The sequence below is a fragment of the Mastigoproctus giganteus genome, chromosome 1 (genome assembly GCF_048544385.1).
Source record: "Mastigoproctus giganteus isolate SK-2022 chromosome 1, ASM4854438v1, whole genome shotgun sequence".
Lineage (NCBI taxonomy): Eukaryota > Metazoa > Arthropoda > Arachnida > Uropygi > Thelyphonidae > Mastigoproctus > Mastigoproctus giganteus.
Window position 1 is genome coordinate 44,969,974 of NC_143575.1, and position 18,805 is coordinate 44,988,778.

Below are 18,805 nucleotides of genomic sequence, written 5' to 3' on the forward strand. Positions count from 1 at the left end.
AGACTTTGGCTACATCATGTCCTCTTCTAGACGTCTTCAAACATGTCACATTTCACACATTTTTTAGACTGTGATGCGTTGTTGAATTGCCCCTTCAGTTCTCCCCCGAGCCATAGAACTACAGCTACTTTGTGCGCATTGCTTTCCTGCTCTAGTCTAGGTCACGATTCCATTTATGTACAATTTAATTAACAATGAAATTTAATTAAATTAATAAATTTTTAATTGATTAATTGATAATACTAACAGATTTCTAATATAGTGCTACGTATTTTGGTCCATCTAGTTTTACATTAAACCTTACGCTATCAAGTTCGGGATATACTTTACGCTATTCTGTATTGTTTAACAATGGTGGCAAGTTACGAATAGTAAAATCTATGGACACTAAGTATTAACTTTAAAAATCACTATCTAAAATCAAAATAAACCAAGGCACTAGGACTATAAAGCTATTTATAGAAAATTATTTATTATAACAATTAATTCAATAAAATAGCTAATTATAAATAAAAACTTAGCGTTCACCAGAGCTACAAAATCTTGTCCAACATGTGGATACCCTTGTACCCAATGGGTTTGTTAAGGGGAAGTCTTGTCTGACCAATTTGATTAGATATTCCAATGAGATCACAAAGAAACTGGATACAAAAAATGATTTTGATATCATATACTTGGATTTCAGGAAATCTTTTGATACTATTGAACATGGAAAACTACAGTACAAGTGGAGTAGTATGGCATTAAAAGCAAGTTACTGCAATGATAAAGGGATGGTTGAGTTGGAGAAGACAGAGAGTGGTAATCAATGGATTGCTTGTCATGGACTAATGTTATTAGTGGTGTTCCCCAGGGGTCCGTGTTGGGCTTATTGCTGTTTTCTGTATTTATCAATAATATTGATAAAGATATATCAGGCTAAATGTCCAAGTTTGCAGATGATACGAAGGTTTGCAGATCTTGTTGCAGTATGCTGTTGCAACAAGATCTAGAACTGTTGAACAGATGGGTTGAGAGGTAGCAACTGAAGTTTAATATTGACAAATGTAAATTACTGCGTATGGGTAGCAATAACCCCAGAGTAACGTATCAACTGTGTGGAACTACACTCAGTGTGGTAGAGAATGAAAAAGACCTGGGGGTAATTGTGCAGTCAGACAAGACGTTTTCTGAGCAGTGCAGACAATGTGCAAGAATACCTCATGGTGTCTTGTCAATGATATACAGGAATTTTTCTAGCAGAGATAAGGAGGTGATTATCCCCTTGTATAAGGCAATGTTTGGGCCACATCTTGAGTACTGTATAGAGGTCTGGAGACCTCATTTTAGGAAAGATGTAGAGCTGCTCGAACGAGTACAGAGAAGGGCAATGAGATAGGTGAATTGAATAGGGAGTTGTTCTTACAAAGAAAGACATAAGTTCTGCAAATTGTAATGTCTAGAGCAGTGCTTCTCAAAGAGGGCAATATCACTCCCTGGGGGCATTTGAATTATCCATGGGGGCATTAGGCATGACAGGGGTGGATGGAGCACCATCAATGATTGGCCATTACAAGGGTTTTATGGCTTATTTAAAAAATGCTGTGCCAAATATTATTACTGTTCATTGTGTCATTCACCATCAGCATTTAGTTGCGAAAAAACTTGGTGATCAATTCTCTACAAACTGTTATTACTGCTATAAACAAAATTAAAGCACATTCTTTGAATGATCGTATATTTCGAAAGCTTTGTGATCAAAACAGTGAAGATTTTGAACAATTGCTACTTCGCTCCAAGGTTCGTGGCTGTCAAAAGGCAACTGTCTCAACAGATTTTATGAACTCTTTGATACTGTTGTCGAGTTTTTTGAAGATAGGAACAACGACCTTAGTAATGACCTCAAAAAAATTAAAACTGATATTGCTTATCTCGCAGATTTATTTACTAGATTCAACTCAATGAACTTACATTTACAAGGACAAGATGTAACTCTTATTAAGGCAAAAACTAAAATTTCAGAATTTATTTCAAAATTAAAGCTTTTTATGTGCAACATAGGATGACGTGGAGTGTATCAATTTCCAAATCTGTTGGAAATAGAGAAAAAAGAAAAAATAGCTGATGAAACTCTACTAACTTTTTGTAATCATCTAGAAACATTGCACAGAGATATGCAGGAAAGGTTCAAAGATCTCCTTAATTTTAAAATTCCAGTTTGGATTATAAATCCTTTTTTAAATAATGACGATTTTAAATAATGACGATAATGATGAAGCCAAAATTTCAAAATTCATATCAGGAATTTTGGTTACAAAAGAAAATCCCTGACTATTATCCTGCATTGTGAGGAATTGTAAAAAAATTACTTATTTCTTTTCAACGTCATATCTAGTCAAAACCGGTTTTAGTGCTGTATCTCAATTGCTGACAAAACAAAGAAATTGTCTGGATGTTGTTAAACGTGGCGATTTATGACTTCTACTTACAGATATTAAACCTAATATTGATAAGCTAATAAATCTCCACTAAGCTCATCCATCGCATTAAATATTAAAATATAATTAACTATTTCCATTAATATCATGACTTATTTATGTAATTAACTTTAATTTTTATGACTTAATTTAAGTGACTATAACTGGCTTTATTTATGTAGTTGTAATATTTTACAAAGAAGGAATAAAGTGCAGTAAATAGTTTTCTTTATAATTCACACACATACATACATTTCAGTTATTTAGCTTCACTTTATACTGGTAGGCTAAAAAAAAGCCCTCGCCAGGGCTTTTTTTTAGCCTACCAATATAAAGAGAAGGGGGCGGTGATCCAAAAAAGTTTGAGAAGCACTGGTCTAGAGCCTAGGCAACTGCGAGGTGATCTGATTGAGGTGTAAAAGGCCTTGAATGGTTTGAGCAAGCTCAATGCTGATGGAATTCTTCCTCTTGCCCATATTAATTGCCTGAGGGGACATAAATTCAAATTGGGGAAAAACAGTTGTAGAATAGATGTGCAGAAATTTGCCTTTAGCCAGCAGGTGGTTGATTACTGGAAGAAACTTCCATCTGCCATAGAAATTGTCAGCTAAAATAAATTCAAGGCAGAACTAGACAAAAATTTGGAGTTAATGGATGGGTGAAATGGAAGGTTTTTTTTTTTTTTGGTTGATGCTATATAAGCTTGCTTTCTTACATCACATCGTGCCTCTACTAATGCTAATGCTAATATATTTGACTAGAATGAACAGTGTATGGCAGTAGTTTTCAACCAGGATGCTGCGGCACCGTAAGGTACCGCAACAACATTCCAGGGGTGCCACGTAATTTGGGTTTAAGTTACTTAAACTTATTATTATTTTTTAATTTATATGTTTATTTCATTATAAAAAGGCGTAGAGTATCTTTTTAATTTTGTGGTGGTCTATAATTGATGTTTACTTAGTACCTCTATATAAAGAGTAAAATTATATACTGTATATACATAATTTGTATTATGAAATGTATTTTTCATAATTATATTATCGTAATAAATATCATATAACATATTTTTTAATATTATATATATATATATATATATACAGATATACATATAGAGAATCGGATCTAACAGGCAGAAAATTGACTAGGGATGCCACAAAATAAAATAAATTACTTAGGGGTGCCGTTATTAAAAAAAGGTTGAAAAACCACTGGTGTATGGTGTTTTGCCTTGTTTAAACTGTTTTCAAATTCAGAATCTATCTTATGCTATGAGTGTTTTTACAGACTGCATTTAATTTGAAGAATTCCAGAACAAGAACAGTCATTAGGTCACCATCACTGCATGAATCCCTTAATGCAAAGAGAACATACTTTAATAAAAAGGAAAGGAACAGCTCTAGATGTAAGGAATGAAGAAATCGTTAAAGAAAAGACCAAAGAATTGCACCAAATATTTTTTCAACTCATTGAAGGAATAATCAATTTGGCTAAACATAATTTAGCATTAAGAGGATCAAGTGATGAACTTTTTACACCCAACAATGGACATTTTCTCAGGCTTATGGAATTAATTGCCAAATTTGACCCAGTATTAAAAAATTATTTAAATAATTACTCGGAAAGGAAAAATACAGGAAGTAAACAAAATACATTATATTTTTTGCAGAGAATTTAAACAATATAATTGAACTCACTGAATCGAAAATTAGACAAACAATTACAGATAGTGTGAACAAGGCAAAATATTAAACTGTCCTCACTGACTGCACACCTGATGTTAGTCATTAGGAACTGTTATTTGTTGTATTAAGATTTGTGGATGTCAACTAAGCAGAAGTTGAGATTTGAGAAAACTTTATAACATTTCTAACAGTCAACGATACCATCGGGAAGGAACTATTTGACAGACTAAAGTCATTACTGGAAGAGTTGTGCATACATTTAGAAAATTGTCGTGGACAGGGCTACAACAATGGGTCAAACATGAAGGGCATTAATAAATGTGTTTAAGCATGCTTTTAAATGAAACTCTAAAGCTTTATATACTCCCTGCACATGTCACAATATCAACCTGATACTGGGTGACATTGCCAAATCTTCAGAAATTGCTATAAATATTTTTAAGATGCTGCAGCATGTATATATATTATTTTCCTCATCAATGTCTCACTGGGATGTGTTAAAAGAATATGTTTTTAACACTTTTTTAAACTGCTCTCAAATACAAGAGGGAAGTGTAAGATAAAGTGTTAAAGCTATACAATATGAAAATTCAAAATTTTTTAAAGCATTAGAAGTTGAAAATGTTTCCGATGGTGATCTGAAAGCAGAAATCAGAGGAATATACAAATATATGTATACATTTGAATTCGTTCTTAGTCTTGTAATTTAGTATAAATTACTATCAAAAGTGAATTTTGTCAGTAAATTATTGCAAAGCAAGATAATGCTTTTGAATATTGCAGCTAAGCAATGTACAAATGCAATTCAGAAGTCATTTGCTTCAAAAATTACAGGGGAACATACTGACAACTTGCTTAAGAACAGTCAAAGAATGGCACATTGAAATTTCTTTTAAGGATCTCCAAGCAAGTTGGAAAAGGAAGTTTTTTGTTATTAAGGCAACAATAAGCTAATATTAAATCCCAAAGAAAATTTCAGAATCGGTTAATTTTTATTAATAATTGACTCTGCTATAATGTGTTTTGACAAACATTTTAAATCATATTAAGAACAAGAGGAAATTTTTCGTGTCTTAAACGACTTTAAAAAAATGGAAATAAATGTCAAAAATTGACCTGAAATGAAAATAGGAAAAGCTCTGTTTAATATTTGAATGAGATCTCAATAAAAATGATTTTTACAATAAAATAATATGTTCAGAAATACTGTTCCAGTCAATTTAACATTAGCATTAGAAGTGGCATATGATACAAGAAAGCAAGCTTATACAGCATTAGCCAAACCATTTGCTCCGAATGTTTCTCCAGTTCTTCCTTGAATTTTTTTAAGCTATTATCTTCCACAAAAACAGATGGAAGTTTGTTCCAGTAATCAACCACTCGCTGGCTAAAAGCCAATTTTTCACACACATATTCTACAAATGTATTTCCTCAAATCTGAAGTTAATGCAGAAAAAAAGCCATGAGTTAGGGTTGAATTTGAAAGTGTCTGCAATTCTGCCCAGATGCGATAGGAGGGAGTATATGATGAGAGCCTTGTCGATCAATTCGGCCCTGGATTTTTTTTTTTTTTTTTTTGATTTGGTAGTTGTTGGCGCATCGGCTTCTGTGGCCATATTGCACCTCCCAAGGTTTTTGCAGTACTTTGATCCAAGCCCGAGGCGGGAATCGAACCCGCGACCTTTGGGTTGCCGGGCAGGTACTTCGGCCCTGGAGAGACTGTGCAAGGATCAAGGGGTAGAATTTTTCTCAGCCTGGTCTGTGCCTGTTAACAGGAGAGATTGCTTCTACAGGAATAGGATACACTTAAATAAAAAGGGTGCAATAATATTTGCCGATGCTACTGAGGCAGAGTTAGGTAGGCCAGAAAACTGCTAGCTTGGGGGGATACATGGACTAATAGATTAACAGTAGCCATTGGCAGAGGTGAAAGTGATTCTTGCACTGCTTCTATTTAAATGCAATTGAGCAGCAGCCTGGAAATCAAGGCAATGGGGATTTCTAGGACTGCTGGGAGTCACACTGGAACAAGTAAATACAAGGGCTGTGTTAGGGTAACTAAGAGTAGAAACAGGTGCATATATACTTGCATGTACACCAATGCTAGGAGTATAGTTAATAAATTCGATAAGCTTGAAGTGCTAGTCAAGACATCAAAGGCAGATATTATTGGGATATCAGAGATGTGATGTCACACAGACATAATCAGTGCAGAATTGGAATTTGGGGAGTACAATGTGTACAGAAAGGATAGACAGGTCAGGAAGGGAGGACGGGTTATGCTGTTAGATAAGAAACACATAAAATCTAAGGAAGTGCATCCAATTGATGTTGGTGGACAATGCAATGTTGAGTCTGTTTGGTGTGACATAAGCACTGAGAAAGGAAAAATGGGAGTAAGTGTGTGCTATAGGACTAATGACTCTGATGAGTATAATAAGAAACTGTACAGGGAAATGTCTACAGAGTACAATGTCTCAGAAAGGGTAGACAGGATAGGAAGGGAGGAGGGATTATGCTATTAGTTAAGAAATACATAAAATCCAAGAAAGTGAAGCCAGTCGACATCGCTGGACAGTGCAGTGTCGAGTCAGTTTGGTGTGACATAAGCATTGGGAGATCAAAATTGAGAGTAGGAGTGTGCTATAGGCTTAATGACTCTGATGAGTATAATAAGAAACTGTACAGGGAAATAGAATGGGCCAGTAAATCAGAGAGTCTTATAATGGGGGATTTTAATTTTCTAGATATTGAATGGAATTTATGGGTTGTCACTCACACACTAGCAAGGCTTTTGTGGATTTATTGGATGATTGTTTTCTACCGCAGCATGTTCGGGAGGCAACTAGAGGGAGTAATACTCTTGATCTGATTATCAGTAGTGATTCTTCATGCATTAAGAATCTGCAGATAAAGGAACTACTAGGTGGCAGAGATCACAGTGTGCTGAAGTGGGATTTACTCAAAGAGGTAACTACCATCATGGATAAAGGGAAGGATTTTTGCTTTCGTAAAGGTGACTACAGTGGTCTCAGATAGTTTTTAAATTCTATACGGTGGGACCAACTGATGATGTTATGAACAGCAAATTCACAATGAGAAGCAATCAAAGAATTAATCTTGGAAGCTACTAGGCTTTTCATACCAACTAAGAAATATTGTTCAAGATTTAGGCCTAAATGGATGTCACATGAACTAATTACACATGTGACATAGAAGAAAAATGCATGGGATACATTTAAAATAACTACAGACACACACACGCCTATGACAGATATAAGCTGGTCTCTAACCAAGTCACAAAGAAGGCTAGGCAGGTGAAGGCAGATTACAAGAAATCTTTGGCAAAGGATGCAAAGAAAAACAGAAAAGAGTTCTTTTCTTATGTAAACTCTAGAAGGAAGGGGATGAATCAGATTGGTCCACTTGATATCGATGGTTCAGCTGTTGATGATCCTCTCAGGTAGCTCACAAACTAAATGAATATTTTGCATCTACATTCACACGAGGAGTTATTCAGGGAGGGGAATGCCAGAGGTGTATTAAACTCTGGCAGTAAACTAGATACAGTCAGTCCTCATATAACATGTGTTTACACTACACGAATTCGATCATACACGATTTATAAATAGGGGAACGATATCTTATATAACACGAACCGAATTCGCTTATGCACGATTTGCCTTTGTGTTTACAAGAAATGGCAGTCGAACACGGAATCACCCGAACTGAATGCAACACGATAGGAATGAAGAGAAGATTCTGAACATGTATTTATGTGTTTTATATCAGTGAAGGGAAACACATTTCACCATAATAACGTAAAAACCAACAGAATTCCAGCTATCGGTATAATCGCAAATGAAATTAGATCGAGTTTACTACCAGTTTATAACAGATTCCACTAGCAGAAACGTAAATGGAAATTGTTTTTATTGTTTTATGGTAGTAACCCCTAGAAACGTGCTTGAGTAAAATGTGAGGTGTTAATAGTGTATCTCTGCCTTTACGGTGTTGTTTATTCAGTTGCTACACGCTCGCAGCTTTGTTTATGTGTATCAAGTGTGCCTCCTCATTTTGTAATTGTGCTTTATTCCCTAAAAATGAGTAAAATACTTAAAAGGTGGGAAAAGGAAGCGTCCTCCTGGTGAAGACACTGCAGATTCACAGAGAAAAGCAATATCAATAAACAGAGGCGGACTGGGTCAAAAATTCTTACCCGGGAAAATTTATAGTGGCCTCATACTATGGTTATGGCCAAAATCACACCAGCCTCCGGCCCACAGGGGTTTCCCTTGTAAGGCTTATGGCCAGTCCACCTCTGTCGATAGAAAAAAAATATGAAATTGTGAAACGCTTTGAGCGAAATGAAAGACCATGTGATATTGCACATGCTACAGACCTAAATGAGGCAACACCGAGAATTACAAAGAATGCAGAGAAAATAAAAACAACTTTCATAGCAGGAACAACTCAAAGTGTAATTAAAATCCATTAGATTAAGACACAAAGAATTGGAAGAGATGGAACGGCTGTCATCTGTTTAGACAGAAAATCAAACAAAAAACAAGTTTGCTTACGACAGAAGCAAAAGCATTAGCAATATTTTATTATAATAGTCGTAATAAAATACATAAGCATTTTATTACGATTATTTATTGTGTTTGGTAATGTTTTGGTTACAAATGTGTGTTCAATCTTGGGTGGCCGGCACCTAACCCTGTTTTCCCCCATAGGGCCTTTTGTTTATATTGCATGATTTTGCATTGCACGAGGGTTTCGAGGAACACAACTATCATGCTATACGAGGACTGACTGTAATCTTGTAATAACTGAGAGTAAAGTGAAGGAGAAATTGTTGAAGATAAACATAAGAAAGGCACCTGGGGTGGATGGAATCTATCCAATTATATTAAAGGAGGCGGCAAAGGAAGTAAGCAAACCCTTAGCCATAATTATGACAGCTTCCCTGGACTCAGGTGAGGTACACATGAACCGGAGATGTGCAAATGTGACCCCAATCCACAAAGGAGGAGGATCAAAGGGAGACACAGGTAATTACAGACCTGTTAGTTTAACTTCTGTTCCAGGGGAAATTAATGGAGGCACTGGTTAAATAAGCATTGCAGGATTATCTAGAGAAGACTTCAGTTATAGCTCAGAAACAGCATGGGTTTGTTAAGGGGAAGTCTTGTCTGACCAATTTGATTGGATACTATGATGTAGTTCCAAAGGAACTGGATGCAAAGAATAACTTTGATATTATATATTTGGATCTTAAAAAGGCCTTTGTTACTGTTGCATATCGAAGACTGCTGCACAAATTGGAGCAGTGTGGCATTGGAGGCAAATTGCTGCTATGGATAAAGGGATGGTTGAGTGGGAGAAGACAGAGGAGTGGTAATCAATGGACACTGCTCTTCATAGACTAATGTTATTAGTGGAGTCTCTCATGGATCAGTGTTGGGTCCATTGTTGTTTTCTGTATTTTTAATGATATTGATGATGGTATATCAGGTTTAATGTCCAAGTCTGCAGACAATACGACGGTTGGCAGGGTGGTTAATGATAGTAAGCTGCTGCAACAGGATCTAGAAAAGTTGAACAGATGGCCTGAGAGGTGGCAAATGAAGTTTGACAAATGTAAAGTACTACATATGGGAAGCAGTAACCCCAGAGTGACGTATCAACTCTGTGGTACTACACTGACAATGGTAGAGAATGAAAAGGACCTGGGGGTAATTGTGCAGGAAGGTATGAAGTTTTCTGGGCAGTGCAGATGGTCTGCAAGAGTAGCTCATAGTGTCTTGTCAATGATATACAGGAATTTTTCTAGCAGGGATAAGGAGGTGATTATTCCCTTGTATAAGGCAATTGTCAGGCCACACCTTGAGTACTGTATACAGGTCTGTAGACCTCATTTTAAGAAGGATGTAAAGCTGTTGGAACGAGTACAGAGAAGGGCAACAAAATTAATGAATGGAAACAAAGGGTTGCTCTTACGAAGAAAGGCTTAAATTTTGCAAATTACAATGTCTGGAGAGAAGGCACCTGCAAGGTAATCTGATTGAGGTGTATAAAGCTTTGAATGGTTTGAGCATGCTCGATGCTGATGGGATTCTTCCTCTTGCTCAGAATAATTGCCTGAGAGGGCATAAATTCAAATTGAGGAAAGACGGTTGTAGGAGAGATGTGTGGAAGTTTGCCTTTATCCAGCAGGTTGATTGCTGGAACAAACTTCCATCTGTCATTGTAGAAGTTGATAGCTTAAACAGATTCAAGGCAGAACTTGACAAACATTTGGAGCGAGTGGATGAGTGATATAAGGGTTTTTTTTTTTTTGGCTGATGCTATATAAGCTTGCCTTCTTGCATCAATTGCCTTTGCTAATGCTAATCTGAGCAAGAAGAAGAATCCCATCAGCATTGAGCTTTCCCAAAATTATTAAAAGCCTTAAACACCTCAAGCAGATCACCTCGTTGGTGTCTAGTCTCCAGAAGCTGCAATTTGCACAACTTAAGCCTTTCTTGGAAAGAGCACCCCTTTGTTCCCCTCATCAATCTCGTTGCCCTTCTCTGTAATCGTTCCAGCAGCTCCACATCCTTCCTAAATTGAGGCCTCCAGACTTGTATGCAGTACTCAAGGTGTGGCCTGACAATTGCCTTATACAAAGGGATAATCACCTCCTTATCCCAGCTAGCAAATTTCCCATATATCATTGGCAAAACCCTATGATCTGCTCTGGCAGCCTGTCTACACTGGTCTGAAAACTTCATATCTGACTGCACAATTACCCCCAGGTCTTTTTCATTCTCCACTACCCTGAGTGCAGTACCGCACAGTTGGTACGTTACTCTGAGGGTACTGCTACCAATATGCAGTACTTTGCATTTGTCAATGTTAAACTCAGTTTCCACCTCTCAGCCCATCTTCCCAACTTTTCTAGATCCTGTTGCAGCCACATACTGTCATTACTGTCATTAACAATCCTGCCAACCTTTGTATCACCTGCAAACTTGGACATTAAGCCTCATATACCTTCATCAATAGAATTGATAAATATAAAAAACAACAATGGTCCCATCACTGAACTCTGGGGGACTCCACTAATAACATTAGTCCATTACGAGCAATCCATTGATTACCACTCTATATTCTCCTTCTCAACCATCCTTTTATCCATAGCAGTAACTTTCCTTAATGCCATACTGCACCAATTTGTACAGAAGCCTTCTATGTGCAACAGTATCAAAAGCTTTCCTGAAATCTAAGTATATTCAAAATTATTTTTTGCATTCAGTTCCTTTGTGACCACATCGTAGTATCCGATCAAACCAGGCAAGATTTCCCCTTAACAAGCCCATGCTGTGTCTGAACTATAACTGCAGTCTTGTCTAGATGATCCTGCATTGCTTCTTTAACCAGTGACTCCATTAATGTCCTCAGAACAGATTATACTAACAGGTCTGTAATTACTTGTGTCATCCTTTGATCCCCCCCCACCTTTCTGAATTGGGGATACATTTGCACTTCTCCAGTCTGTGTGGGACCTTCCATGAATCCAAGGATGCTCTCATAATTATGGCTAAGCGCAGTGTTATCAACTGCATATGGCATATTTTGGAGAGAATTCGCTTTACTTCAAATTTTATTTTTACTGTAGCTACTATAAACATTCATTTTCTCCCAATAAAAGATAATGCACTATACAAGTACTATCCTGCGTGGATATACAGTATTTTTAAGTATGGTATGACTATGGTAAGGATCAGGAGGCATAACTTCAGACTACGCCTTTCATTCAAACTGTGCCAGTCTATAATTCTATTCTAGGGAATAGAATTATGACCTAGATTGTAGAAATTTTTTCTTTAGCCAGTGAGTTATTAATCGCTGGAATCCATGGATAGATGAGGCCAGCAGTTTGGAGAAATTCAAAAGCTCCCTGAATCAATAGGAGAGGAAACAATCACCTGTGGCAAAGGAAAGCACTAGGTGGCAGGGTTTGTTGTTGTTGTGGTTGGCAGAAAAGCTTGTTGCTTCCTTGCACTATACAGATAACAGAATGAATGAATAACTTATATACAGAAGTTGAGAATAATAACATTCAATATGTCACACAACTGTTTTCAAATTAGTGATGAAGACTGTATAAAAGAAACAACATAACAATATAGCCCTGAGCAGCCTGACAGAGACAATGAGACCTACAATAAATGCAACATGACAAATAACAAATACATCAATCATTTACAATAACCTATTAAAATAACAATGAAATAACACATCTGTTTAATTTTGTACAGACTGCCATTAGTTACCAAAGAAGATAAGAGTGACAAACTCCAATAATGACCAAATAATTATGTTTTTCTAATTGCATATATTATTATGCAATTAGAAAAACTATCCCACTGATTATTCCCTGTATAGAATAAATAATCTATTTTTAAGCAGCATCATGAATACTGCATATTTTGGAAACCTTAATTTAGGATGTAGAGCTATTGAATTGGAATTAGGAAACACTTGAACCATGAAATAAATATAATTAATTAATGCTGTCAATAGGGATATAGGCAAGGCAAGTTGCTATTCTGATATGAAGCTAACTACCCCTATCTCTAAACAAAAATAAATAAAATTATAAACATAAAAATAAGGAAAGACAGGAGAAAGACCAAAGCAATACCCACTGCCAAGAGAAGTGAATGCGCAGTTCCACACCCAAAGAGTCACAAACACCACACCACCAAAGAACAATTATAGCTTAATAACATAAAATATAAAATACCACAAATAGATACAGGATACTCCGAAGCATTATCTCTTCAAATCGACAACAGCATTTGTGAATGCTGAAAAGGGATATTTCAATCATTGAGCACTATCACGGCCATATATCAATCCCCATCTTGATATGACCCAGACAAAGAGAAATAACAAACAAACTAAACACAAACTATGCCATGGCTGCCACCACCCATTACAGAATAAATAAGGAAATAAAACAGACAAAATGCAAATTTATGATTACAGGAACAGAATAGCACCTTGTCTTACATATAAACCTATTAACAACATTAATTTGCTATATTTATTTCATGGTTCAAGTGTTTCTTAATTCCAATTCAATAGTTTCAGCAATATTTAGGATGCAAAGCTGTTAGAAAGGATGTGAAGATCAACAAGATTAGTTTGGTGCATAACAGGAATTCTTATCAAGAAACACAGGTTCTGTAAATTGTAGCATATGAAACTAGGAATATGAGTAGTGACCTAACTAAAGTGTACAAGGCTTTAAAAAGGGTTGGATAAACTGAATGCTGATGGCATCTTTATTCTTTCTCAGAAAAGGACACACACAAGGGAGACAAATTTAAATTAAAAAAGGATAGTGCAGAACAGACGTGCATAAATTTTCTTTCAGTTAGAGAGTAACTGATTGTTGTTATAAACTTCCACCTAATGGAAGCAGACAGCTTGAATAAATTCGGAGGAAGATTGGAAACATTATTAGAAGGATGAATCTGTATTTCATATGCATTGAATTAATTGTAAATTTGCATGTAGAGATTTTCACAATATTTTTAGCATTTGATATGATTTAATGTCTCTGAGAAGAGGGGAGTTATTCATAAACGCCTCTGCCTTCCCTGTAGCCTAGCTTACAACCAAGCAATTTCATTGGTCCAATAATGAATTTTTTGTAGTCTTTCTGCATTCCTGAAGAATAAATTTACTAAAAAAAACTTTACTGTAGAACTAAGAAATAAACTTTGTTGAATAAATTTACTGTAGCTAATTCCTATGAATATGCTGAGCAGTGAGCTAAACTGTGGTAATGATTCACTGACTTCATGAACTGTAGATTTTATACTTTACATATAATGTACTGTCACCAGTTCCATCTGGAGTTTTAGCACTTGTATTCATTTTATGTGCATAACTTAAGGTTTTCTTTTAAGTAGAAAATTATAAGGTACTTAAGTGACCAACACAGAGGGAACTGTTTAGAGTTAGAGGAATCTGTTTTGCAATGTAATCCACTTTGATGACAAAAAGAATAGAACTTAAATCTTAACCTCCACCTCTTGGCAATATGATCAAGAGAATAGATTCTACACAGATAAAAAGTTTAAAAACAGGAAGGTGATCTCTAAGACTAATTATGAAGATCTCTTAAAATAAAAAATCTCCAGCCTGAAATATATTCTTAATCCACATCAAAGAAAACTGACACCAAGTCCTAGAAAAGCATCTTGGATATATGTTACCAGTAAAATTAAGTGGTTCAGTATGTACCTGTTCCTTCAGAAGCCATACTGCATCCAACAGAGGTCAGGTTATCCTGGCTTAGGAAAGGCAAGGACAACTCCCATACACCAAGAGTCTTCAAACTGCTCTTCAAGAGAGATTCTGTTATAAAGGATGGGCAGATAGTCTTACAGATTTTGAAGAAAGGTGTTAAATCATTTCATAATGGATATCATGTGGTCCAATAGCCCATACTTGCAAAACTTTCTTTTTAAGTTCTTCAAGTTGACAGTTTGAGAGTTGTGGCCATGTATCCTTGACAGAAGGACAGAGCTTCTGATATTTCTACTTTTAAGTATTTTTATATAAAAATAACCTATTTGTAATAACCTATAACCAATATATATATTTTTTTTTTATTTGTAAAAAATGCTGATGTGATAGAGCAAATTTCAAGTGATTTTTGAAAGTAAAACAGAGAAATTTTCTTAAAATGCAGACCAGTGTTATCAGGAAGCATGGTGTAGTTCCTGATAAGTCTTCAATTCTGGTCTTTTGCTTTGAGAGTAGTAGCAGAGTGAATATCAAAATGTTCTGATAAGGTTCAGGGAATGATTCAGATTATCAGGATTCAGAAAATGTTATTTATAAGGTATTTCAGTTCCTATGTTCCCCAGTTACCAAAGAGCTAAAAGGAGATGCCCCTAACTGGCAAGCAATAAATGCATATAGAAGATTCCAGGACTACCCAAGCACTGCACCCATGCCAAGACCAATCTAAATCATGTTCCTTGAACCATGAAGACAGCAATATGGCTACAGCATAGTTGACCCTCAGTAGTTAGCCCTACTAACTGTTTAGTCTTGGGCAAACTATCCTAGGCCCTTCCACCTTGTCAAATGAGGGCCCAAAGTAGTTGTGTTGAAGTTGTATTCCATTCAACTGCTACAGTCCCCCTTTCCAATTTCCACAGGTCACAATGCACAGCAGATATGCCAGTTACCTAGGGTGTTAACCTGGAACCTATACATTTGCATGCTAAAATTTGTAAGTGCCACAATCAGTGATAGATACCTGTACACACTACAGAATTAAAAACCAAGAAATTTTCTAAAAATATATAATTGGGAAGTTAAAACCTAAAAACCAAACAAGAATGCACAAAACAAAAATTCAAGTTCTTAATACAACCATTCAGAAGGGCTAAATGTCCCCTTCTTAGTGATCTCAGTACACTTCTAGCATATATCTAAGCCCTATATCAACAAACAAAAACTATGCAGATCCCAATGAGCACCTTATACTGCATAATAAACAAGTGATATTACTTTTCATTAAAAGGAAATGGAAAAATGACAATGGTTCTGTTGATTGTACCTGGCAATTCACCACATACAGTCAACATAGTCATTCTTCATCTTTCATTATCTCAATAAAAAGAAATATTGTTCATTTGATCGTATTGTGTGCAAGAACAGAAGCCACAATATCAATGTTTGCACTGAAAAACATTTTCTCATAAAACTATGATCATGTGCATAAAATATTGCAGCATTTGTTGATAAATTTATTTTTTATTTAAGAGCTTCATTGTGCCATATTTCTAGCATCAAATGTGTATGAAATGTAATATTTGGTATATAAATATTAGTAATCAATATTGATGATAAAGGCTTAAATTTGGTGAATCTCAAAGTTTAAGTGAAAAAAACCAAATTAATAACAAATTTACAGAAAAAAAATTACTGGTCTACAGGCATATAGATAGGCAAAGAAGTAAATCTAATTAGAGCATTAAAAGGTAATTCTGATATATAAAAATATACGAGGAGTGGTATGAAAGTAACGCCTCCAATTTTTTCCTTAGAAAATTTAATTCCTACAATTATGTCTTTTACATCAATTAATCCTCAATCATTAATAAACTGTTATTTTTCTGCAAAGTCACCATAATTTTTCTAAGCACTTCTGCCATCTCTGAGTCAGCAGCTGTATTCCAATCCTGTAAAAGTCTTTACTCGTGCTCCAGGAGGCTTTGTGAACACTGTGCTTGAGCTGGTCGTCATCTGCAAAATGGCCTCTACGGAGTGCATCCTTCAACAGTTACAGGTTAAAATGGCCTCTACGGAGTGCATCCTTCAACAGTTACAGGTTAAAATGGCCTCTACGGAGTGCATCCTTCAACAGGCTGAAGAGATGATAGTCAGAAAGTGCAAGATCCAGGATATGAGAGGGTTGAGGAAGAACAGTGCACCCCAGTTTTGCAATGGCCTCTGTCGTGTGCAGATTGGTGTGGGGTTGTGCATTGTAATGGAGAAGAAGAACCTCATTAAGGTTTTTGTCTGGTCAAACTCTACAGATGCAGGCTTTCAACTTTTTAAATGTTTCCACATATTGATCTGAGTTGATTGTGGTGCCACAATCCAAGAAGTCCACAAGTAAGATCCCCATCTTTGTCCCAAAACACTGTCGCCATGACTTTACCGACAGAAGGCTGTTTTTTGAACTTCTTGAGTAATGAATTTTGATGGTGCCACTCTATCAACTGTCTCTTCGTATCAGGGTCATAATGGTGGACCCAGGACTTGTGACTATACAAAAAAGAAAAACCTCTCCTTCACAGGTGAATTATTGGGCTTCTTTGTGCTCATGTGTCAGCATTTTTGGGACTCAGTGAGCACAAACCTTGTTGTAGCCTAGTTCTTTTATGATGGTTATCACAGCAGGCTTCCCTATACTTACTGCATCACACAATTTGCATGTTGTAATGTGCCGGTCCTCTTTTGAACTATCCACCATTTTGAACTATCCATGTGCTACACTCACGAGACCGATCACAGCCCCACTCAGTATGGTGAAAGTAGAGACACCTTGTGACCACTTAGTGACACACAAAATTATCTACGCTGCAACATTTCAAAGCAAAAAATTAGGAGACATTACTTTTGTACTGGTCCTTGTATAAATCTTCAATCTAATTAGGGAATTTAGATGAACATAGATATTTTATAAAAATATGAAAATAGCTAATGTCAGCTGATATACCTATGAAATAATCCATATGCTGACTATGAAATTGCAAAACCAGAACTTAACAAATTCTGCAGTTTCAAAGTAAAGTTAAGTCCGCAGCTAAATTCCACAGTTTGTGAAAATCAAACTTCACATTTTGTGAAGTGTACAGTTTGATTTTCCTTTATGTTTTTTGTTGCTTTCTAGTGTTGGTTAGAATAAGTTACAAATTTTTGTAAAATAGGTCTCAGTTTATTTCTATACCAATACAAAATTCATGCTTTATATGTCATGTTAAATAAATAAATAAATAAGTTTTCTGTTTATACTCCCGAGATGACCAAACGGTCAGAGGGTTTACAAGACAGATAGATAGAATACAAGAAACAGCACCGTAATCAGTAGGCACAGGCTTGAACCCCGGTAACTCAAGGCACGTGTACTTATGCACCCGCGCGCCTGACCACTAGGCTACGGCGGCCTCCAGAGTATCCATTATTTTCAACCAAAATACATGCAATAATACAAAAACCATTCTAACTATAAATAAAACCAAATTTTTTAAATAATTTTTCTTGCTGACCTAGAGGTACGGTGATTATAAATAAGCAGATTCCCCTTGGAGGTGCCAACTGCAAGTAGAGGAGCACTCTTTGCCCATAAAAGAAGAGTAAGCATATCTCTGAAATAAAATTTAACAAGAAAACAATGAAATTAAATCAGATTAATTTAAATTAATTATAAGATAAAGAAAATTTTTAAAAAAAGGTAAAAAATACATACAGATTTAAAATTTTTTTTTTAAATTTTCCACCATCTATTTTTGTAGCATATCCAATAAAAAAAATATCATTAAGCATATACTGATATATCATTAAGTAATTCATAATTACTCCATAAATTATAAATGAATGTTTTACTATCCCCATATCCAACAGTATGCTATTTCAGTAGAATTTCTCAAAATAACTACTGTTGCTTCTGTCTTACAATAGATTCTCATATATTCCACTTAATTTTTTAGTAATGATTCCTGTAACTGAGTTTTACAGTATTTCCTAATAAATGTGATGCTCCAGATTAACTAGTTGATTCTAATGAGCATTCTAATATGGCACTCCCTTAAAGCTTAAAGGGCTCTCCAATAAACATTGAAATGGAGGTTTCTAAGCAATGAGCCATAACCACTGTGTTCTGGAGGGACCATCACTGCTAGCCCAACAGATGAAATATACAATGTAATCAGTTTCCATATCACAGATGAAATGGTTCTAAGATTATTCATCCTCTTTAAGCAACTGTTTTGTATGTCTATTGCAGTAGTACTCAAAAAAATTGCATCACTTGTAAAATTCAGAATTTCTATGAAATTTGACAATATATCATGTTTTGTA

General features: G+C 35.6%; 1 protein-coding gene across 1 annotated transcript in view; it reads right to left on the reverse strand.

Annotated features, from left to right (window-relative positions):
* Positions 1–18,805, reverse strand: part of Oseg6 (intraflagellar transport protein Oseg6) — a 690,115-nt gene that overhangs the window by 614,903 nt on the left and 56,407 nt on the right. The window contains exon 5 of the mRNA XM_090372456.1: positions 17,995–18,093. Within this exon, the coding sequence (XP_090228582.1) occupies positions 17,995–18,093 (99 nt within the window). The remainder of the gene's footprint in view (positions 1–17,994; positions 18,094–18,805) is intronic.